The sequence below is a fragment of the Notolabrus celidotus genome, chromosome 11, assembly GCF_009762535.1.
Source record: "Notolabrus celidotus isolate fNotCel1 chromosome 11, fNotCel1.pri, whole genome shotgun sequence".
Classification (NCBI taxonomy): domain Eukaryota; kingdom Metazoa; phylum Chordata; class Actinopteri; order Labriformes; family Labridae; genus Notolabrus; species Notolabrus celidotus.
The window spans coordinates 11,762,078-11,774,439 of NC_048282.1; the positions used below are offsets into that span (position 1 = coordinate 11,762,078).

A 12,362-nucleotide genomic window follows, 5' to 3' on the forward strand; every position below is an offset into this window, starting at 1 on the left:
GTTACAGCCCGTCTCTCTTTAAACTCCCAGTGTGTGCTCCTTCAGCTAATTTGCTCTCAGAAAGATGTTTTAATGCATAGAAACGTCACTTTAAGAGCAGGAGGCTCTGTTTGGAGCGCCTCTAATTAAACTCAGTGTTTAGCTCCGGCTCTGCAGATAAGTAAAAATTCCTTCTCCTGTTATTGGAGAGTGGTGTAAGCACTTTCGTGAAGCGATATGTTTGAAATGGTGCAGAGTTTCTGCAAAGTCAGGTCTGCTGGAATCATTAACAACAGACTTTAAAGGAGTGGGTTTGTTGGGCCTCAAAAGAGAGATACGACGCTGTGAAAACTTAAGTTTGTGCACATGCAAGTGTCTGTTTTTGAGAGTTGACACGTGTCTCTCTGTGTTTTTCTGGAAGTGACAATACAGTGAATAATACCAATGGCAGAAGAACAAATATAATTTGTTCACACAAGGTCCAAAAGCACATACAGCTGATCTTAGAGGCATGGAAATGATCAAATTGGAACCTGGGCTTGTTCCAAATAATCCTGAGATTTTAATTTAGAGCCAGATCAGTTTGCTTTAGTCTTAGGCGGTCATTAGTACCAAATAGAGACTGTTTAGAGCATAGACATATATACATAACCACTGCATTGACTAGCTGGGTTGAACATCAACCTGGACGCCATTTGCAAGTGGCAATCTGTAAAGACACGCACACACATGTACATAGAAACATGCCTCCTGACTATTGTTATACAACCCTATGGGTATATATTTAACTTATTACCATTAGCAGAATGTTCCGTATATATGTATGCTACAAATGTTTTTTAGAAGTATCCACAGAGTTAACGTTACCTTTTAAAAATAATTCACTGCTAATACAGTGTATGACACCGGGGCACCTGTAACTCATCATCTAAAAGTTAGGGGTGTCCCCAACTAAGGATTTCTTAGTCAAATCTGATTTGTCAAAATTTGCCATATTTGACAAATTGTCAAATGTTTTTTTCTTTTTCTTCATTGAACCATAGTCTGCATTATGAGGGACCTTATGACGATAATACCAGGTGGCAACCTCCGGCCGCGAGAATTGAAGCGAATGGGGAAGTGTCAATGGGGAAGTGTCAATAACTGCAGTTTCTCAAGTTTCACTTGAGGTTGGCTCCGGAAGTACCGGAAACCACAAACAGACAAATTAAAAAAAGCTGATCTCTACAGCAGAAATAAACATGTTTACAGCCTGGTACAAAAGACGAGTGTAGTCTGGATAGCTCATTTCTCTATCGGCACACACTGTACGGGGGTGATTTTTTTCATAACGTGGCGATTTTGAAGATATTAAGATTACAAGTTTTCCATTATGAGAGGCACAGCTGACTTGATTGACAGGCGGGAACACTGTAGCTGTTGGCTAGGAGGCACAAAACCTGCCTCTTAACCTCACATGGCTCGACAGAAGTTTGGTTGAGTTCAATATGGCTCCCGTGGACGATTGGCTTCAAAACAGCACTTCAGGAACAAATGGGTGACGTTCAGATACTACATCCATAATTTATACAGTCTTTGGATAATACGCATAACCATTTACAATTTAGAGGCACATAGCTTAAAGTAAAAGGGACACCAGAATGGATAGGTATACAACTTTTATTTTTTTAATCTATTACACGCAAAAACAACAAGGTGATGAACGAAAAAATACTCAAATGAGACCGTTAAACATCATACAACATGACATTATGAAATAAACATATATAAACAAACATAATGAGTTCTTAGCCCCGCACATGATTTCTCTGAAAAATGTTTCAGTGTTGGCAGTGTATTTTCAGAAGTAAAGTAGGATTAAATAATCTCATATATAAAAAGAACAAAAGACTTCATGTCTTCGATGCTCCTCAGATGTGTAAACATTTCCCTGAGAAGAAAATCATCTCTTGTTTAATATCTCCTCTTCTCTCTAATCTTTGTGAAGTTGCAGAAAATCTCCTCCCACTCTGTGTTTGTAAACGACAGCAGCCTGTTAGCTCTGAGCGAACCTCTGCAGAGTTTTATCCGGATTATGAAGAGATGGAATTAAGTTTACTTCCTTTTAACACAGTTTCAGACTCACCCCGCTGAGCGTGTGTTCAGAAATGGAAATAACGCTGTGGAAATGAAGTCTCACCAGGATATGGTTATCTCACATGGTTTGAGCTTTCATAAAATCAGGGACACAGTATGAGAGGAGAGGTGTCAGACTGTCCCTCCCCCTTGACATGATCAATAACGGGTTATTAGAGAGCAGCTACAGACACAGTTTGATTCTGCAGCCAGGATGGACAGAAAGATGACATGTAGGGAGCGCTCTTAAGTCGTCCTTATTTCCTCATGCATTAGCATCCTGTGTTAGCATGTCCAGTTCTTGATCTGCATTCTGTGGTTTTCAGATGACGAAGGTGTCCAAGGAGCACTGCCTGGAAGTCATCAACAAATTTGAGCCGTGCTCTGAAAACCAGAAGCAAGGGGTTCTGGGAATCGATGGTGAGTCCTGTTTTAAAGTGTTCGTTTCTTTTTAATAGAATATTTTTAATTTGGCTGTGCGTTCGATTTTTGTGTATCACAGATCGGTTTAGTGTTCAAATATTTCTCTGCAAGGTCAGTTTGGCAAATTAAAGTTGAGGCAGCTCTGTTTTTTTCAGTTAACAAGTTCAAAGATCAGTTCTCCTCTAAATCAGCTTTTTCTTTCATCCATTGAACGATTTTTATTACTTATTTTTTAATTTGTAGATGCTTTTGTGCCGAGAGACATCTAATAGGAGTTTGTTCAGTCTAACAATGTGAGAGTCAAGGCTTTGGATTTTTGTCTGTTTTGTTGGGCTACTTTTTTTTAAGGTCCACATTTATCCATAACTTTCATATACTCTTCTTTCTGTCAGTGTATCTCAGTAAACAGGTAACAGTTCTACATACTTTAATTGCATTCATTACACAGAAATGGTATAAACATTTTCACACATTTTCAACTCGCTATCAGTTCCTCTGCCGCTTCGTCACTCTGTCTGGTGTCTCCTTTGTCCACACTGTCACTTCTCTGTAATGTTTGTGCAGTCTAGAGAAAAGTAACATTATTGTTCACCTTTCAAATGAAAGGAGAACTGCTGAAAAGGTTCCACGTGAGCGCCTGATCCCTCTCCTTGTTTCTGCCCTTGGAGGGAAGATTTATCTCAAAGGGCTCGAGAAGAACTTTATTAATTTTTTTGATAAATGTACTTTTTACCCCAAAATCCATCTTGAATAAATTGATATTAATCAAAATCAAGATCTATAGATGAACTTTATTGTTTCATCTTGAGCTCTTCACACATTGGGCTATTTTTATTTTTTTCCTCACAGCATATCAAAAAAACCAATATGCAGATTGTAAATACTTCAGAGCTCCAGAACAACATAATTTCACTCGATAGCCTCTGCCGCTTCCTGACAGCTTGGCCCTCCTGATTTAGCTCCTCATGTGCAGCTGAAGCTGTTACAGCTGAGAACATGGTGTCAGAAACACAGCTGTAGCTTTAACCTTTATTACAAAACAAACTGAGACTCATGCTTTGGTAAAATGAACACAGATTGAACAGTGGACACAGCGACCCACTTATCAACTTACATCGACAATAGACAAGAAAGTAAAATAGGGTGATGAGATAATCTTTGTTGTTTCTTCCAGGTTTGACCAATTACACGCGCAGTCCCGCTGGAGACATCTTCAACCCAGACCACTACAATGTAGTCCAGGACATGACTCAGCCACTGTGTCACTACTTTATCGCCTCCTCACATAACACCTACCTGATGGGAGATCAGCTGATGTCTCAGTCCAGAGTGGACATGTACGCCTGGGTCCTGCAGGCCGGCTGTCGCTGCGTGGAAGGTCAGTGGAAACATATAATAACACTATATACAAGTAGAATCAATGACATGAGTATATAGACCTGCATTAATATAGATGAAGTATCTGATTCCACTGAAAAGGAATAATCATCTCAACTTCTGCACTTATTGAGGGTTTGCATCTTTTTATTGAATCCAGAATTCTCTTTCCAAACAAGCTCAAATATATCCTGAAGTAAAGTTGCTGCATACTTGCAAGTGATCGTTTAAGTTCCCATATTGGTTGCTTAATGTCATGTATTTTTTGGAAGTTAGCATCATTGACTTGTGTTTAAAGGTGGGTGACAAACCTCCATCTCCTCCAGTCGTTAAAGAGAAGCAATATGACATTGATGATATTTTTGCAGCCAGTATCTGTGCTAACCAAAACACACATTTAATAAAAAAGCTCCCTCAGGTGGGTCCAGTCCACAGCTTCACTGATTCTTGTGTGGGTTTGAAGCAGACTCTCACGGTTATGGAAAGTTCAATGACTCTTGTGTTAGGGTTTGTTACGTTTCCTCTCACCGTTCCTCCTCGACTCTGATAATCTGGTCCACACAGCGCTGCAGGAGCGTCATTGGTCAACACAGATGTCAATCATAGCTTTGATCGTGGAATAGAATTCTGCCTGTGAGATAAAAGGAAGAGTTCAAGAATTCTGGGATCAAAGTAGAAGTTCTAGAATTCTGAGATTAAATGCAGAATTCTAGAATAGTGAGACCAAAGGATAAGTTTCGGAATTCCACCTGTGTTTTTGGTATTCCGACAGAAAAGCAAAAATACTGAAGAAAAATTTGATCTTAAAAAAACATTTCATTTGCCCCTCCCCTCTTTTCTACTTTCTACCTCTTTTTGTAGCATCAAATAACTAATTCAAAGTGAACTAGTCAGAAACATGAACACTGACATAAATCAGCATGATAAGAACTAACTATAAGGACAAAAACCATGTTTGACAAACATTTATTTGACCTGTGCTTGGATTTTAGAGTTTGACCCATGTCATTCTGGTTATCCAGCCTATAGTGAAGACAGTTTAAAAGATACTTTTGTTTATTTCAGCTCTGTACCTCTTGTTAAACTTCATCTCTCCTTTGACCTCCTGTCCACAGTGGATTGTTGGGACGGTCAGGACGGTGAGCCCATCGTCCACCACGGCTACACCCTCACCTCAAAGATCCTCTTCAAAGACGTCATCGAGACCATCAACAAGTACGCCTTCGTCAAGAATGAGTACGTACAAACACACACACATTCGTGCACGCACGCACACACATACACACATACACATACACATACACAGACACGTATCTCTGCTGTTTATAGCTCTCACTCTGTCATGTTTTATTTGATTCACTGACTCGTACATTCAGTCAGTCAGAACGCACCGTGAGATCATTTTCCTGTTTTGTCGCCTTTCCACTGATAGCATCTGACAGACCATAAAACTTGTGTGTACCACTTTAATAAACGAGCAGTGCATGTGCATGTATGCTGTAAATATACATCACAGTGTCACATCACACAGACTGCAGTAAATCGTAAATCCATGAATCCCGTATACTGGAATACAATCCCATGGTCGGCCGGGTTTAATACGTTTGAAACATCTTACGATTCTCTGAGTTCGGTAAATGCTTTCCCTGATAGGTTCATGCATGTTGGTGTTTAGTCACTGTTTGTCGAGGAGTGAAATCTGATCATTTGATACTAAACTATGAAATATACACACAGATAACAGACACACAGGGTCTGTCTGGAAAGACTGAAAGATTCCCCTCTTCTTTTTTCTGATGTTAAATAAAGGCGTTTTAATTTCCCACCAGTATTATCTGGTAGTATCTGGTCTCTTAACAGTCATTTAACACCATGGTTTTCTTATTTTAAGCTTCACCAAAGACTCCAGAACTTTAATTCACCACCTGTACTATCAGATGGACTCAAACAGGGACGGGGCCGGGTACCTGGATGGGTTGCACTCATTTTTAGCATGCAGGAAGCTAAAGGCATGTCCCACAGCATCAACAGGACTGAATTGACAGACGTAACTACCCCTGTTAGAGTACATTCAAAGGGATGTGGGTACAACAGGAAAGGGGAAACGGAAGTCATATGACCAGAACGGAAGCCTGTAGGGCCAAAAAGAGCGTAGTAAAATGACGGCTTTCCTTGAATGCTCTGTGGAGCTGCAGCATGGCTTGTTAATCGTTCATCTCTTCAGAATAAGGCATATTTATATCACCAGTTTGAGGGGAGTAGGGTGATGAATTCTTCATCATTAGAGCAAAGGTGACTGATATCATTCATGCAGATGTGTAAAACCATCTCTCCCTCCTGAAGGTCACTGTCAAACCTCAACTCTAAATATTAACCTTCTCCTCACCTTACTTCAGACCACTTTATCACCAGAGTGTCAGGATAAAAGTGTCCGGCTGTGAAAAGAGCAACCTTATCACTAAGCTAACATTAGTTGGTTTGCTAGCCGTGTCAACAAGTTCCTCTGGAGTTGTTTACATCAGTCCATGCACACCGACCATGTCAGAACGACATCGACTAAACATACATGAATTAACATACTCTGTTTATCTCAACTTACGGTTAATGAAATGATCGCTCAAAGAGGTGTGGACTCGTTGTGTTGGTCCCTCACCAGGGACAGCAGAGCGTCTAATAGAATTAATCCACATCTCCTCCTCTCAGGGTTTTCTTTCTCAGATGGGATTCTTAAGAAGCAGAACCTGGGCTTGTCATCTCGTCAGATCACAATTTTAATTGAACAAAAACTGTCTAAAAACTTTTCAGAGTCAGATAATTTCCCTGTAGCAGGAGGAAGCTTTTTTGCCCCCCAGGGGGGAGGGTCCAGAAGTGTGTGACGTCACTGAGCAAAAGGGGCGGGGCTTGGGAAGCATCATTGGCCTTTTTCTCATTTATAAAAAAAGAAACGTTTACACTCATTTTCTCCTGTATGTCATCTTGATTTCAAAAAGCCTCAACCTGCTGCACTGCTCCGTAACTCCAGGTCCCACTTAGGATGAAGCAGCATGTTGATGTTTTACGATCCTTTAACTGGACACGCTGCATCATTTTTATATTCATCAAGCCCAAAGTGAAGCTACACTTGACTTAGAAAACTTATATCCTGAAAAAGGAAGTTTGTGTTGCAGCATAGAAAAACAAACATCAGACAAACACAGATGAACACTTAGAACAACATCTGTGATAAATGTTGTCTCAGTCTGGGCAGCATGAATTTTGATTCTTGACTCGTTTATTCAGGTTTTTTGTTCCTTTGTCACCTTCTGTATGTACAAACCACACACATAGATGTATCTCTGCAAATCAGATACAGATCCAATCCAAAACTTACAAACACAAATGCACACAAACATCCTCCCCCTCTCCTCTTCTCCTCCTCCTCCTCCTCCTCCTCCCAGAATCTGCAGCAGGAGGTGATAATCCCATCAACATGCACACGCTCTGAAGGAAGCCGCCCCGATCTCTATTTTTAGATCCTGTCTCCTCATGTATAAAGAAGGAGGAACACTGTGTGTTTCTGAAAACATAATTGTGGACGTCATATTCCACAGATAATTGGCTAAAAGGGAGCGGGGTGAAAGGCTGCGCTCGACATCAAAGTGATCTGAGTTTTTCAGGACGCAGAATAAGAACAGGATCCTCAGAGGGATGACGAGAGGGAGAATGACTCAGACTGGCGATCATATCGGTCTGTATGTTTGTGAATGAGGAGTCTGATCCTTTATGAGGCTCATTTCACATTCAGAGCCTTCCTCCTGATAGATAACAAATCAACAACATCATGTTTTTTTAAAGACTGGCTGACTTTAAACTCAACTGGAAACATTCAGATTTGTTTTCTGTCTGTAGAAGAACTCATTCATGTCACTTTCATCTTTTTTGTCTTACTTATTTCAATATATCATGTTTAATCTGTAAACGAGGATTTCAGCATACACATCCGTTTGTATGGTATTAAATGTCTTCTATGTAACTGGGAGAAAGTCCATGAAGAGCTTTAAAAAGGAATAAGTGAAATTTTAAAATCAATTAAAACAGACAGGGAGCCAGTGTAAAGATGCTGAAACAGGAGAAATATGGTTGTGTTTGTTGGTTCTGGTTAAAACCCTTAGTAATAAAAGTTATCATCATGCACAAGACTTTATCCAGATCAACCAACAGACGAACACTTCAGTATTAAAAGCAGCGTTAAAGGCAGCTCCTCAATCCAACCAAAAATGGAAACAGGCCAGAGGAATCCTAAATCCCCTGGAGCTGCTAATCGACCGTCAGCTGCTAAGTTAATACCTGAGATATAGGTTAATAGTTAATGAGGATCCAATCAGCTCACAGACAAATCCAAACAATCCAATAAAACCAAGAGATGCTTTACATGCTTAATAAAACAAAGTGTGAATATTTTAGTCTTTGTTTACTTTGTCAAGGTTACCCTTAAAATCAAAATAGACTTTTCTGTACCATAAGAAATAATATCAGAAACAGTTAATTTATTCCAGAGGGGCACCAAACAGTTGCTCTCACTTACAATACCACAGGAGGATTATAGATATGAAATCAAACTGGGAAACATGCAGAAGAGATTGAAATAAAGCAATCAGTACAAAAAGCTCAAAATATTTCAGAAAGAAATGAACAAACAGTATTGAGCAGTAGACTCAATGAACGACAGTTATATAGTTATTAATAACATTTAGGGATGTCAAGATCCCGATCTAAACTATTGGATCAGAGCCGATCTGGGCGTTTTATAATTGATCTGTTTTTCGGTATGTGAGCCGATCATCTCATCTGATCATTCACGTCCGCTTTCGCTGAGCAAACTTTGCAGCTGAAGGCTAACGCGCAAGTGTAAATGAGCGATCTGAGTTTGCTTAACTGTGGATATATAATGAAAAAAAAAATGGGACATTGACATAGAACTCAAGCCATGATTTAAATGTTATTGTAGAACTCGCATGCACTGCCAGATACATTACAGAAAAAAGCATACGCTCTATGAACCCTACAATAACTCTCCAGGAACATATGATTCAAAAAGGCGAAAACATAAACCAAACACAGGACAGTCGGACATTAGCATTAGCAGCAGCGGCAGCCATTCTCTAAACTGGCATGCCACTCCGTAGCTAGTGGCATGCAACCTTGTTTCGATCTAATTGTCACTCCCAATATTTACATTCTCCGTCTGCTGCCATTGTGAATCACGCACTGTCTCATGAGAGTTGCGTTCAGGGCAGCCTCGGATTTAAGCGTGCTGTAATGCATGCACACAAGTTTTGTGGGTCTCATACAGCAAAGCTTGTAAAACAGATTATGAGTTTTACAACAATGCAAGCTAGATCAAGTTAAATGGAATAAAGAGGGATACTCTTGGATGAATGACGCCATCGTTCATGGCTGATGGCAGGTAGATGGTCCTCTAGCACAGAGACGTCCTCCTGAGTTACATCTTCATTTAAAGACAAATTTAGATGAACTCTCCTTACAAGTGTCCTGTTTATTTTTCCTACACACACACACACACACACACACACACACACACACACACACACACACACACATAAACTAACATGTCGGCAGTAAAGACAAAAGAATAAACCTTCTGCAGGATAAACAGAGACTGTTTCCAGTCATATATAATCTCACTCTGAGCCTGCAGAGGACTCGCTCTGGTTTTCATGACAGAGACAGCTGTCACTCTGTGTGTCACTGTGAGCAGAGACTCCAGACTGCAGTGTCGCCTGCTTCATGCACTTCATTGACAGCTCAGAGTTAAACAGAGCTAAGCCAAGCTTCATCATTAAATGCTAAATGTTTTTTTTACGTATATGAAGACTCCCGCTTTCTCTTTCACTCCCTGAAAAATGTTGCTTTTCCAGTTTTTTCTATTATGGTTCAATCGAGGAGGAAAATCTGCGGGTCAGACCTTGAAAAAAATCAGGAATCAGAATCAGTGCAAGAAGTAACAATTGCTGGATCTTTATTTGCAGGTAAAGAGTACGTAGAGTTTGACTCTCCATGCAGAACATGGAAAACTGTCAGCGCCTGCCTTGCTGTACGCCGTCACACTTTACCATCATTGCTTCCACCCTTTGTAGTTAGTTTGGTTTTTAGTTTCTGATCATTTCAAGATATAGTTAGCCAATTTTAAATCCCTTATTCTGTTTCTCCTGCATTATTCTTTACAGCAAAGCAACACAAACACAAAGGTCACTGTTCCTATCAAAAGCAAAGCTACCGAGGTCGAGAGAAGTTACCTGATGCTTTATTAAAAACAGTTTTAGATTAATGGCGTCTTTTCAGTTGTAGTAGTTTTGTTTTTTGTCACTTAAAACCTCTTACTTGTGGTTAAAAACTTTGAATGAACCTTTAATGATCTATTTTATGCCCCACAGACTTAGCAGCAGCTGTGATTTGTTATTCAGTCCTCCTCCACCTTTCTTCCTTTAACGCTATTTGTGTCTGCTTATCTCCCAGCTTCCCCGTCATCCTGTCCATCGAGAACCACTGCAGTGTTCCTCAGCAGAAAAAGATGGCCCAGTACCTGATCGAGATCCTCGGGGACAAACTGGACCTGTCCAACATCAAAGCTGACGAGTCCGGACGGCTGCCGTCACCAGAAATACTCAAGGGCAAGATCCTCGTCAAGGTAGAGTGAGAGCAGGGTGTTCCTGAAATAAGTGAGATGTTTGAAAAGGATTCTCCTCGGTGAGGGGAGTCGGCCCTCGGGTGGTTATCTCCACTCCTGGTTTTAACGTCACAGCGCAGACTTCAAAGAGAGTGGGCTGATTGAGGCGATGTGATTAGAAAGTGTTGACATGTTTGGGAGAAGAGAGCAGAAAAACTAGACTGGAGGGATACAGAGCTTCAGCTAAGGATGTGTCATACCTGCAGACTGCAGGATGGCTCATTATCTGAACACACTGATCTGATGATAATGAGAGACGTTGTCATGAGTTCAGCTGACCAAAGATAATCTGTGAAATCATCTGCCAGCTTCATGCCACACGCAGGTCGACTCCAGCTTTACTTGCTCCGCTCTGACTTCACGAAAACATCACTGCACTTCAGAACGGTGCTCCGAACTGACGTTTGACATTTACAGCACGTTGTTTTTGCCCTGCAAGTGTCCAGATTGATCTGGGCTTTTCCTCTCAGGCCACATGTAGACCTTTACTTCAATAAAGCCTAAAGGCTGCAGTGCTTCAAGAGCTCATCCCTAAAGCTGGCAAGAAAAAGCTTCTTCCTGTGGAGGAAATGGCGACACTGATCCCCTCTGATCCCCCATAGGTATAAAAAAGGATCACGATCATAAGGAGACATATAAAATATTGTTAATAGCGCTTAGGAGCATTTCCCTCTCGTTTATAACGAGCAGTAACTATCATGTAGGACTCCGTGGCATGTTAAGTCGGCACATCGCAGGTGAGTGAAGCTCTCTCTGCAGACTCAAGTGTGTCTGCGATCTTTCCTCTAGTCTCAGCCGGTCTCAGAGCTGAAGAAGCCTGTTCTTTTCTGTTGTGAAAGCAGTTAGCACATTTCTAGCTCCTTTTCACCGCTGTCTTCTTCTTCTACTGCCAATAAACTGCTGTTCACTTTTCCCCCATTCATGCTATTAGCGCTCTGTGTGGAGTCATTAAGTAGTGACGCGATGATTCAAACTGACCGGGAAATCTAGCGCTGTATTCAACAATTAAAACATGGATATTCAGCCCCCTATATAGATACTTTATCACACAGGTCAGGGCCACCATATACTGCCATAACCATACTTTGTCCTACCTGTATTAATGATGATATCAGTTAAGAGACTATCATTAAAATAAAGGAACTGGACGACTAGCCTAACTTAGAGTATAGATTAACTTTTATCCGAGTCATCCATAACATCCTTGACTCTAAATCTTTTCTCATGTGTAGCTGCAGCTCTATGTTTATTATTTTGTTGTTTATGTTCTTAGTGACTGTATCACATGGCAACAAGGCCAGTTTTTGGGTGAAAGAACCCTTTCTGGAAAAAAGCAAAAGACAGACAATAAATAAATAAATAAATAAATAAATAAATAAATAAATCCCTTCCCTCAAAATAAAACATTTAATTAATACATTAGATAAATATAAAGTTAATGTGAAAATAAATAAATTAATAAATAAATTAATAAATACAAAGTTAAAGTGAAAATGAAAATAAAAAAACAAGAAAGTGAAAATAAATACCAAGTAAAAGTCAAAATGAAAATGAAAATAAATAGATAAATACAAAGTAAAAGTGAAAATAAACAAATAGATACAAAGTAAAGTGAAAATCAAAATAAATAAATAGCCCAGCAATAAAGGAATACATGATGTATATCCTGGCACTTGGATATTTCATACATTTATACTTCAATCTCCACACATACACACATTCCTAGACAGTGGAATGACAG

At 40.0% G+C, this 12,362-nt stretch overlaps 1 protein-coding gene across 3 annotated transcripts in view; it reads left to right on the forward strand.

Moving 5' to 3' along the window:
* Positions 1-12,362, forward strand: part of plch2a (phospholipase C, eta 2a) — a 78,206-nt gene that overhangs the window by 38,625 nt on the left and 27,219 nt on the right. For all 3 annotated transcript variants that reach the window (XM_034695417.1, XM_034695416.1, XM_034695415.1), the window contains exons 6-9: positions 2,421-2,514; positions 3,692-3,895; positions 5,010-5,130; positions 10,411-10,582. In XM_034695417.1, coding sequence (XP_034551308.1) covers positions 2,421-2,514; positions 3,692-3,895; positions 5,010-5,130; positions 10,411-10,582 — 591 coding nt within the window. The remainder of the gene's footprint in view (positions 1-2,420; positions 2,515-3,691; positions 3,896-5,009; positions 5,131-10,410; positions 10,583-12,362) is intronic.